The 15,558-nt window shown below is 33.8% G+C and overlaps 2 protein-coding genes across 2 annotated transcripts in view; one reads left to right on the top strand and one right to left on the bottom strand.

The window, feature by feature from the left end:
• LOC143051585 (histone-lysine N-methyltransferase PRDM9-like) overlaps positions 1–15,558 on the top strand; it is a 61,214-nt gene that overhangs the window by 19,130 nt on the left and 26,526 nt on the right. The window contains exons 3-6 of the mRNA XM_076224469.1: positions 5,629–5,803; positions 10,096–10,212; positions 11,770–11,883; positions 14,579–14,649. Of these exons, the coding sequence (XP_076080584.1) occupies positions 5,629–5,803; positions 10,096–10,212; positions 11,770–11,883; positions 14,579–14,649 (477 nt within the window). The remainder of the gene's footprint in view (positions 1–5,628; positions 5,804–10,095; positions 10,213–11,769; positions 11,884–14,578; positions 14,650–15,558) is intronic.
• On the bottom strand, positions 170–2,404 carry LOC143051583 (uncharacterized). Its single transcript, XM_076224466.1, has 2 exons — positions 1,918–2,404; positions 170–1,273 (listed from the first exon to the last, which is right to left on the bottom strand). The coding sequence occupies exons 1-2, from the start codon at positions 2,316–2,318 to the stop codon at positions 214–216; spliced, it is 1,461 nt and encodes a 486-aa protein (XP_076080581.1). The 5' UTR covers positions 2,319–2,404; the 3' UTR covers positions 170–213.

Raw genomic sequence — 15,558 nt, 5'->3', positions numbered from 1 at the left:
ATGATGGATTGTTTGGGACTCTGTTTCATATACCATATATACATTTACCATAGGCTTCATTTTATTTAAATATATTTCCATGAGACAATGGACCAAAAGCACTTAAATACAAAATTTCATTGAGAGAATGCCTTCAACAATGAATAAAGGCATTATAAAAAGCAAGTGCTTGTAAAAATTGGCATAACATTTTTTAATTCCTATTGCATGCAATCATTTCACAAGGGGAGGCAATAAATTAGTTAAAGCAGAACACACAAAAAATATGGCGTCAGCCTTTGAACTCAAACTGATGGGTAATATTCCTTGTAAGATGCGAAAGTTCTTGATCTGCTCCATTTTTCTCTCCACATGAATTCTGGCAGACGCTATCCTCCTTGTACATTCAACTTCAGATTTCGAAAACTGATTCCTTTTAGCGGACATGAATGGTGGACAATACAATTTAACTCCTTTCTTTTTTAAATCTGACTGTATGTGAATGAAACCCTTGTCCACCATTACAGCATCACCTTCTTCTAAAAGTTCAAGAAGGCCACAGTTTCTTGTAATATGCACATCAGATGCTGAGCCGCCCCATAAATTTGATAAGAAAACAACAGCTCCTGTCATGCTTACACCAACTAGTGATTTAAAAGTATTATGGGATTTGTAGCTGGAATAAGTCAGTGATTTATTTTCTAATGCTGATGGAGTTTCTATAAATATTTCTGTACAGTCGAGAACAATTCTTGTATCACTAAAGTTTTTAAAGCAATCAGGTACTTTCTGTTGAAGTGTTTGAAGAGGTGGCAAGAACACGATTGATTTAAGGCATGTTGCCATTAGGCTTATCCAGGAATTAAAAATTCTGGAAACTCTTCCTGTTGAAATCTTAAATCTATATTGCAAGTCATTTAACAATAAACCTAAACGCAGTCTCATCATTACCATAAAAAACTCGTCAATCAACCGTAACTTCCTATACGATTTTTCTTGCATCATTATCTCGTCATCCACATTCATTCGATCAGCCCCTGCAGCAATGAGAGTATCGAACAAAGCTTTAAATGCCTGGTAGCATGGTAAACCTGTATAAAAAAGTACCTCCTCATCTGATGAAGCTATATCATCTATTATAATTTCTGGTCTTGTGACTTGAACAGATAATTCAGCAGGTGGTGTATTGGTTTGAGTGATTTTGTCATTTTTTGTACATGAAGCTGTTGATAATGGCACATTCTCACTTTCTGTTCCAGATTCACAAAGTGTCCTCATTGGAGTTTTTGAGTACCTGAAATATTCAATACAATTTATTAAATTGAATATACATGTATTAAAACAAGAATATGGATGAACCAATATTTTTTATGTGATATGTATTTTTGTTCAATTAATTTTTATCCCCAATCAGGAGAGAGGAAGATGGTGAATAGATTGACCCTTAAAGGCCTTATCTGTCTGTATGTAAAATGTACAAAATGTATAAGGTGTACATGTACATGTATGTCCCATTTTTTGTTAAAATTGTGTCTGTATGTGGATATCTCAGATACAAACAAGACCTACATTTAATGCACATTGGATAAATTGTGTGTTCAGGTGTATATTACAGTTACTAGAAAAACATTTATTGTTTTATATAATCAGTGATTTTTGTACCAGTGTCACACTCTAGTCTTGGGTAGACTAGTGCAATAATACACTATTAATCTATCATTTGTTGATAATGTCACTTTTGACATACATTATGGACAACTAGATGCATGGTTTGTTTTATGGACATATATACCATTGATTGATGCTTAATGAGTCATTGGTTAGGTTTTGTACAAAAAGGTTCAGAGTAATATATAAATTATAAATAAGAAATTGGTATGAGCTCCATACATTTAACTCTGTATAGAGAGACATTATTTTTTGTCATTTACAACTTACGAATGAGTTTGCTCAATCACATCTATAGAACAACAAGGCTTAGGCGGGTCCGACTCGGAGTGTGAAATGGATGGTTGTAATATTGACTCTGTTTCCGAAATACTTGTGGATAGACTGTTTTTTGTGTTCCTTACTTTTCCCTCTTTGACCACTTTTTGTGGGAGGTGAAGACTTGGTACTTTATGAACGGATGTACGTCCTTCTCCTCTCGGAAAATGATCTGAACAGACGGAGGTGTACGTTGATGGTTTAAAGTCTTTCCGACTAATTGCACGTAGCCATGCCGATCGTACGATTCCTTCTTTTGGTAATTTATGTAGTTTTATTGTTCTACCAAATCTCCCTTTGTCTCCGGACTTATTGTGACAGTCTTTGATGGCACAATAGTTAGGTTTCCCCATTTTCTTATTCTACCGGAAATGGTTTGACACCTTATAACAAGAAAGACAACTCCGACAACGAACGATAACTCTCGAAACCGCAAACGGAGAATACATCCTAAATTTTGACTACATAGTTCAAATTTAATTTCAACAATTTTCAAAAAAAAAAAATCACTAGGCTCTTTATCTTGAGATACAGCTGAATAGTGAATATTTGCTTATTTGTAGTACATTTATTAATGCTTAAATATTTTTTTATATTATACAACCCCCATGACCCAAATCAAATTTATTGGAAATTTCATGGATTTAGAACTTTTTGGGTTCATTTACTTTTATCTATTGGAAAGCTTTATCTCATTCACATGTGGAAGAATTAAGGCATTACTGGGGTTAAGTCATAAAGTAATGAAGTCCCATCGATTATTATTGCAGTTAACAATTATTTTTAATTAGTTCAGTAATCGCACATCAACGCTGGGGGTATTATACAACTTGTCTCGAAGAGTTATTGTCCGTTATCGAGCCCGAGTTATCTGTCTTCTTTCGAAACCGTAAACAAATGGCGGCCAAAATCTACGTGAACGACGTCTCGATTTACAAGTATTATTGCCAAGAAAACGAAAACGGAAACGGGTTTTGAAAGAAAATAATTCAGTAGCTCATAGAAATAGAATTTTGAAACACACGTGTGCTTTAGAAATGTTGCCGAATGGAAGTGAAAGTGATATACGGTAGGCAAAGACAAAAATTATCTTCCGACTCAATCAATTTACGTTTTCGACACGCGTTTTTAAGGTAAACTGCTTCTCACTCTATGAAAAGGTTACGGACGCTCAACCTATGATATTTATCTACATTTTATCAAAATTTGACCGCACAACTCGCTACGGTTCCCGAGTTTTCAATGACCAAAACTACGAGGTCGTTTTTGCTGAAGCACATGTGAAATTAATCCCGGTCAGGCAAACGGCTCGTGCAAATAAATTTCGGCCAGGGAATCCTGCGAAAAAAATAAATTCAGTAGTGAAAGTGTTAACATAGTGTCATTATCCAATTTATGACATAAAATATGGTATAATTATTAAATACTGGAACACTTATAAACAAGGAATGTCATTATGACTAGAACTGTTTTAAAGAAATATATTCAGACATGTATGCTTCTTGACTAGAATGTTTTCATGAGTAGAGTATTTTCATCAGAAAAATGTAGATATTAAAGATTTATAAGACAATCTATTAAAGATTGTATTTTTAATAAAAAAAAAAAAATAACCATTGAATCTTCCTCAATTGAAAAAAAGGCAACTTGAAAAAAAAAAGTATTAAGACATTCGACTGTTTTCATATTTTTAACAATATTTAATTATATGTGATAAGGTTAAATTTTTGCCAGGCTTTAATGAAAACCAAAGAAATCTAAAGTTTGGGGTGAAATCCATAGCACCCCATTAAAAGTAAATGGTCTGTACGGAAATGCTTTTAATGCATAAAAAAAATTGGCAGCATAGCTCCTAAGGACATGTTTTAATTGAATTCACACAGGCCACACAGTTTGGGTATATTTAATATGTCAAGAAAGAGAATGATTGCAATGAGTGGGGCAGCCCCCCTTATCCTAAAGGAGCATACTCATTGCAATCGAAGATAGATTTAATATAGAGAGAGTATATTTATTTTTCAAGCTAACCATTCATTTTCTATACATCTTTGTGTAGTTAGGGTTGCTTCTTATTGATTTCTTTGTTTTCAAAATTCCAATAGGGAACATATCTTTTATAATTGTATAAATAAACCAATTGTTCAATACGTTTCGGCCATTGGCCTTCTTCAGTTGTTTATTATTCCTCTAAACTACATGGCTGCCATTCTTTTTTAAAATATTGAAAAGATGTTATAGATAAATGTCCTTGGAAACGTCATGACGTCATAATACTTTAACGTCATAATAACATGACGTCACAATACTTTTGTATGAATGAAAGTTAAATTATATAAGTTTTGATCAATTAAAGTCATTCCTTTTTAACGTTAATTCCAAATGGTCTAATTGTTTTTAATTTTTGCATCCATTGTGCCTCAATATATCTCCTGTAATTTGCGGATTTATCGTAAATCTGTTGCAGAACCTGAACTGTGATGTCCTCTTTACAATGATCCTCTTGGTTAAAATGTTCTGCCACAGCTGTATCTCTATCATGTCTGATATCTGCAAGATGTTCTTTTATTCTTTCGTTGAGTGATCTTTCTGTTTCTCCAACATAGACATAGTGGTTACATTTTTCACAGTGAAATTTGATTTGGCATGATCTATATCCATTAGCATTTCAAATGAGCCCTTCCTCCGTACAGGCGTGTTTACAGATATCCATGAAGATTTAAGTCACGGAGGAGTGGTTTCATCTTTGTCGTCTTCACAACTATTTGTAGAAAATATGCCATACTTAAAGCTGCTGTCGATTTATTTAACCACTGAAATTGGTTTCATAAAGTCAGGCTCCACAGATTCTGTACCCGATTTGTTTGAGACAGAATGGTTATCGTGTCAGTTATGAATATCCGCTACATCATCGTCAATGATATCATCACACATCATTACATGTGCCTGAATCTGTATAAACAGTTTACTATTATAAACTTTTTGTTTGTTATTAGTCTTAAAATTGACACGAGACGACAGCCTAAAGTACTCCTCCGTGACTTCATGGATACCTGTAAACAATTTCCATGTGCATTATCATTAAATGGTCACATGAACGCTTGACGGGAAGCTAAGAAAAAACGAACTTGAAATGCGTAATTGACCCAGACTTTAAATCATTTCCGGAAAGGACACAAAGTTCCGGATCGCGTCAATAAAAGTATTAAAAAAAAATTCTTCAAATTTAAAGCAATAAAATTTTCACAGTCGGGAGGATTTTCAAGGGTCGGTCAGTAAACTGCAAACAAACAATATTTTAATTTAAGCCTGATATGAATCTGACAAGTCGACTAGACAGAAAACTTAAATTTTTTGTTGCTCAATCAAGTATGTTATTTTGTTGATTTCTGAGTGAGTATAAAATGTTCTTTTAAATATTATGACCTTAAGGCTTGCAGTCTGCACGGTTAGCCACTAGTCCGATGCCCCAGACTAGTAAAATTTCTTACAGACTAGTAAGTTTTTGCAAAACTTTGTTTGGACCAATAAGAAAAATGTCAGAATATTGGTCTTCGGAATAGTAGTTGAAAAAGTTTTGGGTGCAGACTGGCTGGGAAGTTTGAGAAAATACAATAGCCTAAAATATAATTTGAAGTATAAGTTGCATTTTTGTACTTCTTTTAGGAGATACCAAAACTTGCCAATATGGAGCAAAGCGATTTTAGGAAATTTGAAGAGGATGCAAGATCAGGGGATATTGAGCAATACTTTACCAAGACCCAGATGGCCAGTTTATCTGATTATGAGAAGTTGAGATACAGAAATATGAAAAAGAATTATGAAATGATGGTTAAAATGGGTATGCTTGATTATAACTGCAACCTAAGTGTATTTCTCATTACTCAAAAGAATTCTGTGGGGGGAGGGGGCATAGTATATTGCTTATGCTGAGACTTTTGATTAGCATTAAAAGGGGGGGGTAATACTGCATTGATATGATCAGATCATTTTGCTGGGCTAGCAGTTCTCTTCCAACATGACTAGTAAAATTGGGCCATTCCAGATAATTTCTGACAGGTGGGGATGGGTGGGGAGAATTTTTTAAAAACATATCAGAAAAAAACATTACAAATCCTACCTATGAGATCTAAAATTACAAAAATGTTACACCTATCAGATGTAGAGTTTCTGTGCATATTGGGTTGATAGGATTTTATGGGGAAAATTGACCTATCTATTTACTGCTGCAAGACCCTCAAAAGTTTTTGTGTATAATAATGATAATTGTACATGTCAGATGAAAAAAAAACAAAAAAAAACCTAAGATGTATGAATTTTACAACCCTCAGAAAGGACCATCCATCCCCCTTTAGCAGACATTAATTGGAATGGCCCATTCAGCTGGAGAACTGTACAATTTTACAACCCTTTGGTACATAAAAGAAAAACAGGATATGACATAAAATCAGAACATGCACAGACAAACAAAAATAAACAATATTTTTTTTTGCTTATGTTTTTAGCTCACCATGCCCGAAGGGCCAAGTGAGCTTTTCTCATCACTTGGCGTCCGTCGTCGTCGTCCGTCGTCGTTAACTTTTACAAAAATCTTCTCCTCTGAAACTACTGGGCCAAATCAAACCAAACTTGGCCACAATCATCATTGGGGTATCTAGTTTAAAAAATGTGTGGCGTGACCCGGTCAACCGACCAAGATGGCCGCCACGGCTAAAAATAGAACATAGGGATAAAATGCAGTTTTTGGCTTATAACTCAAAAACCAAAGCATTTAGAGCAAATCTGACATGGGGTAAAAATGTTTATCAGGTCAAGATCTATCTCCCCTGAAATTTTCAGATGAATCGGTCAATCGGTTGTTGGGTTGCTGCCCCTGAATTGGTAATTTTGAGGAAATTTTGCTGTTTTTGGTTATTATCTTGAATATTATTATAGATAGAGATAAACTGTAAACAGCAATAATGTTCAGCAAAGTAAGATCTACAAATAAGTCAACATGACCAAAATGGTCAGTTGACCCGTTTAGGAGTTATTGCCCTTTATAGTCAATTTTTAACCATTTTTCGTAAATTAAAGTAATCTTTTACAAAAATCTTCTCTGAAACTACTGGGCCAAATTAATCCAAACTTGGCCACAATCATCTTTGGGGTATCTAGTTTATAAAATGTGTGGCGTGACCTGGTCAACCAACCAAGATGGCCGCCACGGCTAAAAATAGAACAAAGGGGTAAAATGCAGTTTTTGGCTTATAACTCAAAAACCAAAGCATTTTGAGGAAATCTGACGTGGGATAAAAATGTTTATCAGGTCAAGATCTACCTGCCCTGAAATTTTCAGATGAATCGGTCAATCGGTTGTTGGGTTGCTGCCCCTGAATTGGTAATTTTGAGGAAATTTTGCTGTTTTTGGTTATTATCTTGAATATTATTATAGATAGAGATAAACTGTAAACAGCAATAATGTTCAGCAAAGTAAGATCTACAAATAAGTCAACATGACCAAAATGGTCAGTTGACCCGTTTAGGAGTTATTGCCCTTTATAGTCAATTTTTAACCATTTTTAGTAAATTAAAGTAATCTTTTACAAAAATCTTCTCCTCTGAAACTACTGGGCCAAATTAATCCAAACTTGGCCACAATCATCTTTGGGGTATCTAGTTTATAAAATGTGTGGCGTGACCTGGTCAACCAACCAAGATGGCCGCCACCGCTAAAAATAGAACATAGGGGTAAAATGCAGTTTTTGGCTTATAACTCAAAAACCAAAGCATTTTGAGGAAATCTGACATGGGATAAAAATGTTTATCAGGTCAAGATCTATCTGCCCTGAAATTTTCAGATGAATCGGTCAATCGGTTGGGTTGCTGCCCCTGAATTGGTAATTTTGAGGAAATTTTGCTGTTTTTGGTTATTATCTTGAATATTATTATAGATAGAGATGAATTGTAAACAGCAATAATGTTCAGCAAAGAAAGATCTACAAATAAGTCAACATGACCAAAATGGTCAGTTGACCCCTTTAGGAGTTATTGCCCTTTATAGTCAATCTTTAACCATTTTTCATAAATCTAAGTAATCTTTTACAAAATCTCCACTGAAACTACTAGGCCACAATCATCTTTGGGGTATCTAGTTTGAAAAATGTGTCCGATGACCTGGCCATTCAACCAAGATGGCCGCCACGGCTAAAAATAGAACATAGGGGTAAAATGCAGTTTTTGGCTTATAACTATGAAACCAAAGCATCTAGAGCAAATCTGACAAGAAGTTTAATTGTTAATCAAGTCAATATCTATCTGCCCTGAATTTTTCTGATGAATTGGACAACTGGTTGTTGGGTTGCTGCCCTCCAATTGGTAATTTTTAAAGAAATTTTGCCGTTTTTGGTTATCTTGAATACTATTATAGATAGCGATAAACTGTAAACAGCAATAATGTTCAGCAAAGTTGTAACACAATTGTGTTTCATATCATTAATTATCAAGGAGTATTAATTAGGAAATTTATTAAAAAGGAATTAAACAATTCAATGACAATCAGGTACGCTTTGGACACTTAATAACGATCTGTTCAAATATTATAGACATATATACCCTGAAGCCAATAAATGACCATGTCTACTGTGAAATAACATGTATCCTTCAGGGGTTTAATTGCATAGATTGACAATTAACCATAGACTAGAATGATTTAACATCCAGACGACTATGTAATCGGCCTACAGCTATTTGTATGGACCACTGGACTATATAAGATTCCTCAATGGACTACAAGGACGGAATTCGATTAGACCAGAATTCGAATAGGACAGATTGGTACCGGAGATTCCGCCAAGGTCTCCCCCTCGTGGGTAGGCTGGAACTAATGTGCTTAATATCCGAAGTACTCTAACATGAACGAACAGTTAAACTATACGATCACGTGCCCGTGTGAGATATATTGAACATTTGAACAATTCAACTTTAAAGACAGCTTGTGAACATTCGAACAATTGAACTTTAGAAACATTCTTGACTTTGTAATAACATAATAAAATATATTTATCTATTAATGACTTCGTCACAAAGTAAGATCTACAAATAAGTCAACATGACCTAAATGGTCAATTGACCCCTTAAGGAGTTATTGCCCTTTATAGTCAATTTTTAACAATTTTCATTAATTTGGTAAATTTATGTAAATTTTTACCAAATATAGTTCTCTGTTACTAATGGGCAAAGTTCATTATAGATATAATTGTAAGAAGCAAAATCGTTCAGTAAAGTAAGAACTTCAAACACATCACCATCACCAAAATACAATTTTGTCATGAATCCATTTGTGTCCTTTGTTTAATATGCACATAGACCAAGGTGAGCGACACAGGCTCTTTAGAGCCTCTAGTTTAAAAGATGATAAAGAATTATAAAAGACACATTTTGATCCACATAGTTTCTATCCAACGTATCAACTTTAGGTCAATGCCTCAGCTAGGAAAACTATGTCCCGGCAAGTCATGCTAGTAAGTTTTTGGCAAAAATACTAGTGGGCAAAACTGGCATACATGCATGGTGATATGGACTTTTCAATCCGTCTGTCCCATCTGTACTTTTTGTTGCATCTTTCTCAGGAACAACATAACAAGGATTTCTGAAATTTGGTTTCAGGGTTTATATATGTCAGCTTTACTGTGTGATGCGTTTTCAGATTCAGTACTCAACAACTTCCTGTTAAATGAAGATTTGCATTACTTTACATATGATATTCAAGTTTTTTTTTTTTTTTCGTTTCATTTTTCTCAGGAACTACATTAAAAAGATTTTTGAAATTTGGTTTCAACATTCATATATGTCAGCTATACCTGTGTGATGCGTTTTCAGATTCATCACTCAACAACTTAACTTGGGCTAAAATGTATGAAATTATCACTCAACAACTTAACTTGGGCTAAAATGTATGAAATTGTTAAGCTTATTCTTAGTTGTTTAACTTTGAACGAGATTTTCTAGATTGTCCATAATTCCAAAATGGATATTTTCTGTTTTTCAGTTTTAATTGGCATAGATTATCTTTGTCACATAAATCTTTTGTTATTAATAAGATTTACAAGAGAATTCTTTTTATTTTAGATGTTTTATTTATATGTTTGATAGGTCTGCCTGCACAGAAGCCAGAGTTTATGAAGAAACAAATTAAAAACCCATCAACCAAACATACTGACTTCGCTTCCGAAGAAGAATGGAAACCAAGCTCATTTAAAAAGAATATAGGTTTGTCTACAAATAGACAATAATAGTGCATTGACTTGACATATCAACGATATAAGGATGAGGCTTAGAAACGGGGAAATGCGAGGCTGTGCCGAGCTATTTCCCCGTTTCGGGCCGAATCCTTATATGGTTGATATGTCAAGTCAATGCACTATTATTGTCTTTATACTGCAATCTTAAAAAAAACATTTTCAATTGTTGTTTAATGCGTTAAGGTTATTTATTTGATTTAAATATTGGGGGAAATACCCTTTAAAAAGGCCTCACATCATGCTTGCGGAGAAATATACAACACAATAAAATTTACATTTACCTGTTGAAACCAACACTCGATGGTGAACGAAATCGTTGGGAGTATGGACTTAAACATCAACCATAAGCATAAAAAATAATAATTTATAGGTTGCAAACAAAAAATAACAATTAAATATGTTTTTCCAATAATTGCAAAAGAAACAATGTTGAGTCGTTCCACGCATCGTTGTATGCATTTGAAACAAGAACAGGTTGAAGAGGTCGTATGAATAATTCAATATTATTTCAGCAATTTCTATTTAAATATTCATGAGGCAAAGTGATATCTGGTCAGTGACTGTATATGACATAGAAATATACAGTCAACGCATTTTGACTGCTCAAATAGAACGAGTGCAGTATAAGTGTAAATAACTATACATTGGTTTTAACCATCACAGTTGTGGTTAATTTGAGTACTTTGTGACACTACTGTTATGTCAATAATCAAAACTTATTTTTAAACATTTAAAAATTTTTATATAAATTAACCCTTTCACTGATTGCTGCCCAGACACTCTGAAGCTACTCTGAGACGATGGCTTAACTGGCTACTATTACTCAAGTGGGAGATCTTCATAATAAATGTCAATAAAAACTTGTTTGTAGTTATTTGTGTCTTTATTTCATAATGTTTATTCGCTAACACCATGTTCACAGTTTTGTTCATGTTTTGATAATTTTTTCTTCATTAAATATTCAAATTTTCGATCAGCATTATCTGGGTAAAATTCTCAAAATTCTGCCTTTTGACCCAAAAACGTAATTTTTTAACCTAAAACGGCAAAATTTAGAAAAATTTAATGAGACTTCAATTCTTCCAATCCTTTCAAAAAAAAAAATGTTCCCTCATTTCAAAGTCTCGTAAATGCCTTAAATTTCCTCTGATTTTGACTTGGTTTTCAACAAAAGGAAGTGCCATGTTTACACTTTCATCCGGGTATTCAACAAAGAAAGATAACTCGGGTTTGCACTGTTTTGAGCGGGAAATATAAAAGAGGTTTTCCAATCCCGGTAAAATGGGACTCATCATCAGCTGTCTGAAGCGTGAATCCTGGTAAACCGGGACTCATCCGCGAAAGGGTTAAACAGGATTTTTCTCAATTTCGCATAAATTAAAATCACATTTTTGTCTAAAATGAAAAAATTCCATTAATAAATGCACTCAATAGTTTCTGAATTTACAGTATTATACTGTGTTGAGAAAGGAAAATATTGGAAAAAAACAATAATCAGTCTTATTTTATATGAATTATATTGTAGCCCAGAAACCAACATTTATGCAGAGGTCAAAGAAGAAACGGAGAGTCAAACATACAGATGATTCAGGTTCAGATGAAGAATGGAGACCAAGTTCAGAAAAAGCAAAGAAATCGGGTTTGTTTATTAGACTAAATAAAGATACATATGTTGGTCCTGTTTTCCAACCAACTTAGACTGAATATCATGTCTTTCAACAATCAAAAATTAGTCCCTGTTTGTTATAATTAATCAAATAAATCAACTAAATCACGATACCATTATCCTAAATATTAAATGTTTACAACCTCCCTTTCAAGAGATAAAATTTCATCTACAAAATATATTTTATCAATATACACTACAAATAACATTGGATAACCTTTTAATGAGACAAAACTGCAAATTATATTTGTCTTTATTGTCTGTATGTGGATAAATATCTAAGGAAATTTCTCTTGCATATTATTTCATAGATGGGGATAAGATTCCATGAAACAAAGTCGTGAAATATTGTCTTGTATTTTCTTATTTAACCCTTTCAACGCTATACACGGCATATGCCATGATGACATACGCCGTCCGCCACTGCTATTCGCGGCATATGCCGCGATGACAACAGATTTTCCTAAGGACTCTTAAACCATTCGGTTTTCATTTGAGTCCTCTCTAATTTTTCCTTGTATGAATCGAGGATATGCAAGGTCTCATTTGCGCTTGAAATCCCGGCAATTTTTATTGTAAAATCATGCAGTAGAAGGAAAATAAAAACAAATATTTTGACAAATGCAAATGGTGGAAATCGGAAACGAAGCTAAATATGGAAATATTTCAGCATTTCTATGGCGAAAATGACAACGAGGATTAGTTAAAAGGTTTCTTGTTATCTCAATGTGTTTATTTCATTCAATTCGTGTGGGAAATAAGATTTGATCGATCATTACAAGACGTAGAAAAAGGGGGGAAAACAGAGGTTGACTGAACATTTTGAGGACGGAGCCACTGATTTGTGCCACGATTACATAATACGTTGTGTATGGTGCAATACGCTACGGAATCGAGAAATTGGTATCTTCTTTATTATATGGCAGATAAAACAACAAAATAGATGAAGACTAAAAGTAGTTTTTATTAGCTCACCTGGCCTAAAAGGCCATGTGAGCTTTTCTCATCACTTGGCGTCCGTCGTCGTCGTCTTTAACAATTTTTCAAACATCTTCTCCTCTGAAACTACTGAATGGATTTGGATGAAACTTAGCATGATTGTTCCTTAGATTATCCTGCACAAAGTGTGTGCTTCGATTTTTGATCCGTCAAAAAACATGGCCACCGTTACTTAAAATAGAACATAGGGGTCAAATGCAGTTTTTGGCTTATATCTCAAAAACGAAAGCATTTAGAGCAAATCTGACATGGGGTAAAAATGTTCATTAGGTCAAGATCTATCAGCCCTGAAATTTTCAGATGAATCAAACAAACCATTGTTGGGTTGCTGCCACTTAATTGGTAATTTTAAGGAAATTTTGCAGTTTTTGGTCTTAATCTTGAATATTATTATAGATAAAGATAAACGGTAAACAGCAAAAATGATCAGCAAAGTAAGATCTACAAATAAGTTAATATGACCAAAATTGTCAATTGACCCCTTAAGGGGTTATTGTCCTTTAATGACAATTTTTCACAATTTGTTCATCATATTTGCTAACTTTAAAAAATCTTCTCCTCTAAAACTACTTAACCAAATTCAACCAAACTTCCACTGTATGATCAGTAGGGTGTATAAAATAAAGTTTGTGCTTTATTTTTTATTTCGTCAAAAAACATGGCCGTCATTGCTAAAAATAGAACACAGGGTAAAATGCAGTTTTTGGCTTATATCTCAAAAACTCCAGCATTTAGAGCAAATAAGACAGAAGTTAAAGTATTTATAAGGTCAAGGTCTACCTGTCCTGAAATTTTCAGCCGAATTGGGTAACTGGTTTTTCAGGTATAATGCCCCTGAATTGATGATTTTAAAGAAATTTTGCAGTTTTTGGTTATTATCTTGAATATTATTATAGATACAGATAAACTGTTAATAGCAAAAATGTTAAGCAAAGTAAGATCTACAAATAAGTCAATTTGACCAAAATTGTCAATTGACCCCTTAAGGAGTTATTGCCCTTTAAAGACTTCTTTCAAAATTTGTTCATCATGTTGACTTACTTTAAAAAATCTTCTCCTTTGAAACTGCTGTATCAAGTTCAGCCAAACTTAGGCTAAATGAGTTTCAGAGTATCTAGTATAAATTTTATATTTCATTTCCTTGTATGTCAGAAACATAGCTCCTATGGCTAAAATAGAACATAGGAGAAAATGATTTTTTTTTGTTGCTTTTGAAGAAAATAGGACGATTCAAAGAACATTTAAATAAATTGAAAAGCCAAAATAATCATTGATGAGAGATTTAACCAAAAAAATTAAGGTGAGCGATTCAGGCTCTTGAGAGCCTCTTGTTCAAAATTCAACACAAATGTAATAAATTACACCTTTTACCTGTTTATTACCTGAAAATGCAGGTAATCTGATAAAAATTTTACTGAAATAACTGCCTAACATTACAGTTCATACTTTCCTGAGCATTTTTCATACAATAACTTTCTTTGTATCTCTTATAATAAAAAAGATACAGCAGTCTGAAAAGGAATATACTGTTCTAATGAACAACACAAAAAAAAAAATGCAGCAGCAGCAGCCATTTTTCTATTTTTTTATGTAGCGTTGAAAGGGTTAATGATGATTGACAAGATTTGGCTGTATATTGTAAAGTGAAAATTACATATTTTTTTTTCAGCAAATCCACCAGTATTTAAAATGAAGAAAACTAGGAAGGCAAAGTCTGAAAAGATAGAACAGACATGTGCAGTATGTATAATGGATTGCTGTGACCGTCTTTGCACATATTATATTATCAAAAATAGGTTTGGCCTTAATGCATAATACAAATAGGTTACCATGTATATTTTTGATCTTACCGCAGGTTTTATATGTGCTTTGTAATATTTGATCTATCAACGCTATACACGGCATATGCCGCAACGACATATGCCATCCGCCACTGCTATTCGCGGCATATGCCAAAGGATTTTTAATCAGAACTCTTAAACCATTCGGTTTTCATTCGGGTCCTCTCTAATTATACCCCCGCTTTGAAAAAAAGGGGGGTATACTGTTTTACCTCTGTCTGTCCTTCCATCAGTCCATCAGTCTGTCAGTCAGTCAGTCCGTCCGTCCAATGAATATTTTTCGTCACATTTTTACCTCACCTGGCCTAAAAGGCCATGTGAGCTTTTCTCATCACTTGGCGTCCGTCGTCGTTAACAATTTTTCAAACATCTTCTCCTCTGAAACTACTGAATGGATTTGAATGAAACTTAGCATGATTGTTCCTTAGATTATCCTGCACAAAGTGTGTGCTTCGATTTTTGATCGGTCAAAAAACATGGCCGCCGTTACTTAAAATAGAACATAGGGGTCAAATGCAGTTTTTGGCTTATATCTCAAAAACGAAAGCATTTAGAGCAACTCTGACATGGGGTAAAAATGTTCATTAGGTCAAGATCTATCAGCCCTGAAATTTTCAGATGAATCAAACAAATCATTGTTGGGTTGCTGCCACTTAATTGGTAATTTTAAGGAAATTTTGCAGTTTTTGGTCATTATCTTGAATATTATTATAGATAAAGATAAACTGTAAACAGCAAAAATGATCAGCAAAGTAAGATCTACAAATAAGTTAATATGACCAAAATTGTCAATTGACCCCTTAAGGGG

The sequence above is a fragment of the Mytilus galloprovincialis genome, chromosome 11 (assembly GCF_965363235.1).
Source record: "Mytilus galloprovincialis chromosome 11, xbMytGall1.hap1.1, whole genome shotgun sequence".
NCBI lineage: Eukaryota > Metazoa > Mollusca > Bivalvia > Mytilida > Mytilidae > Mytilus > Mytilus galloprovincialis.
The sequence above is the reverse complement of the archived record's forward strand: the minus strand, read 5'-3'. Positions and strand labels throughout refer to the sequence as shown.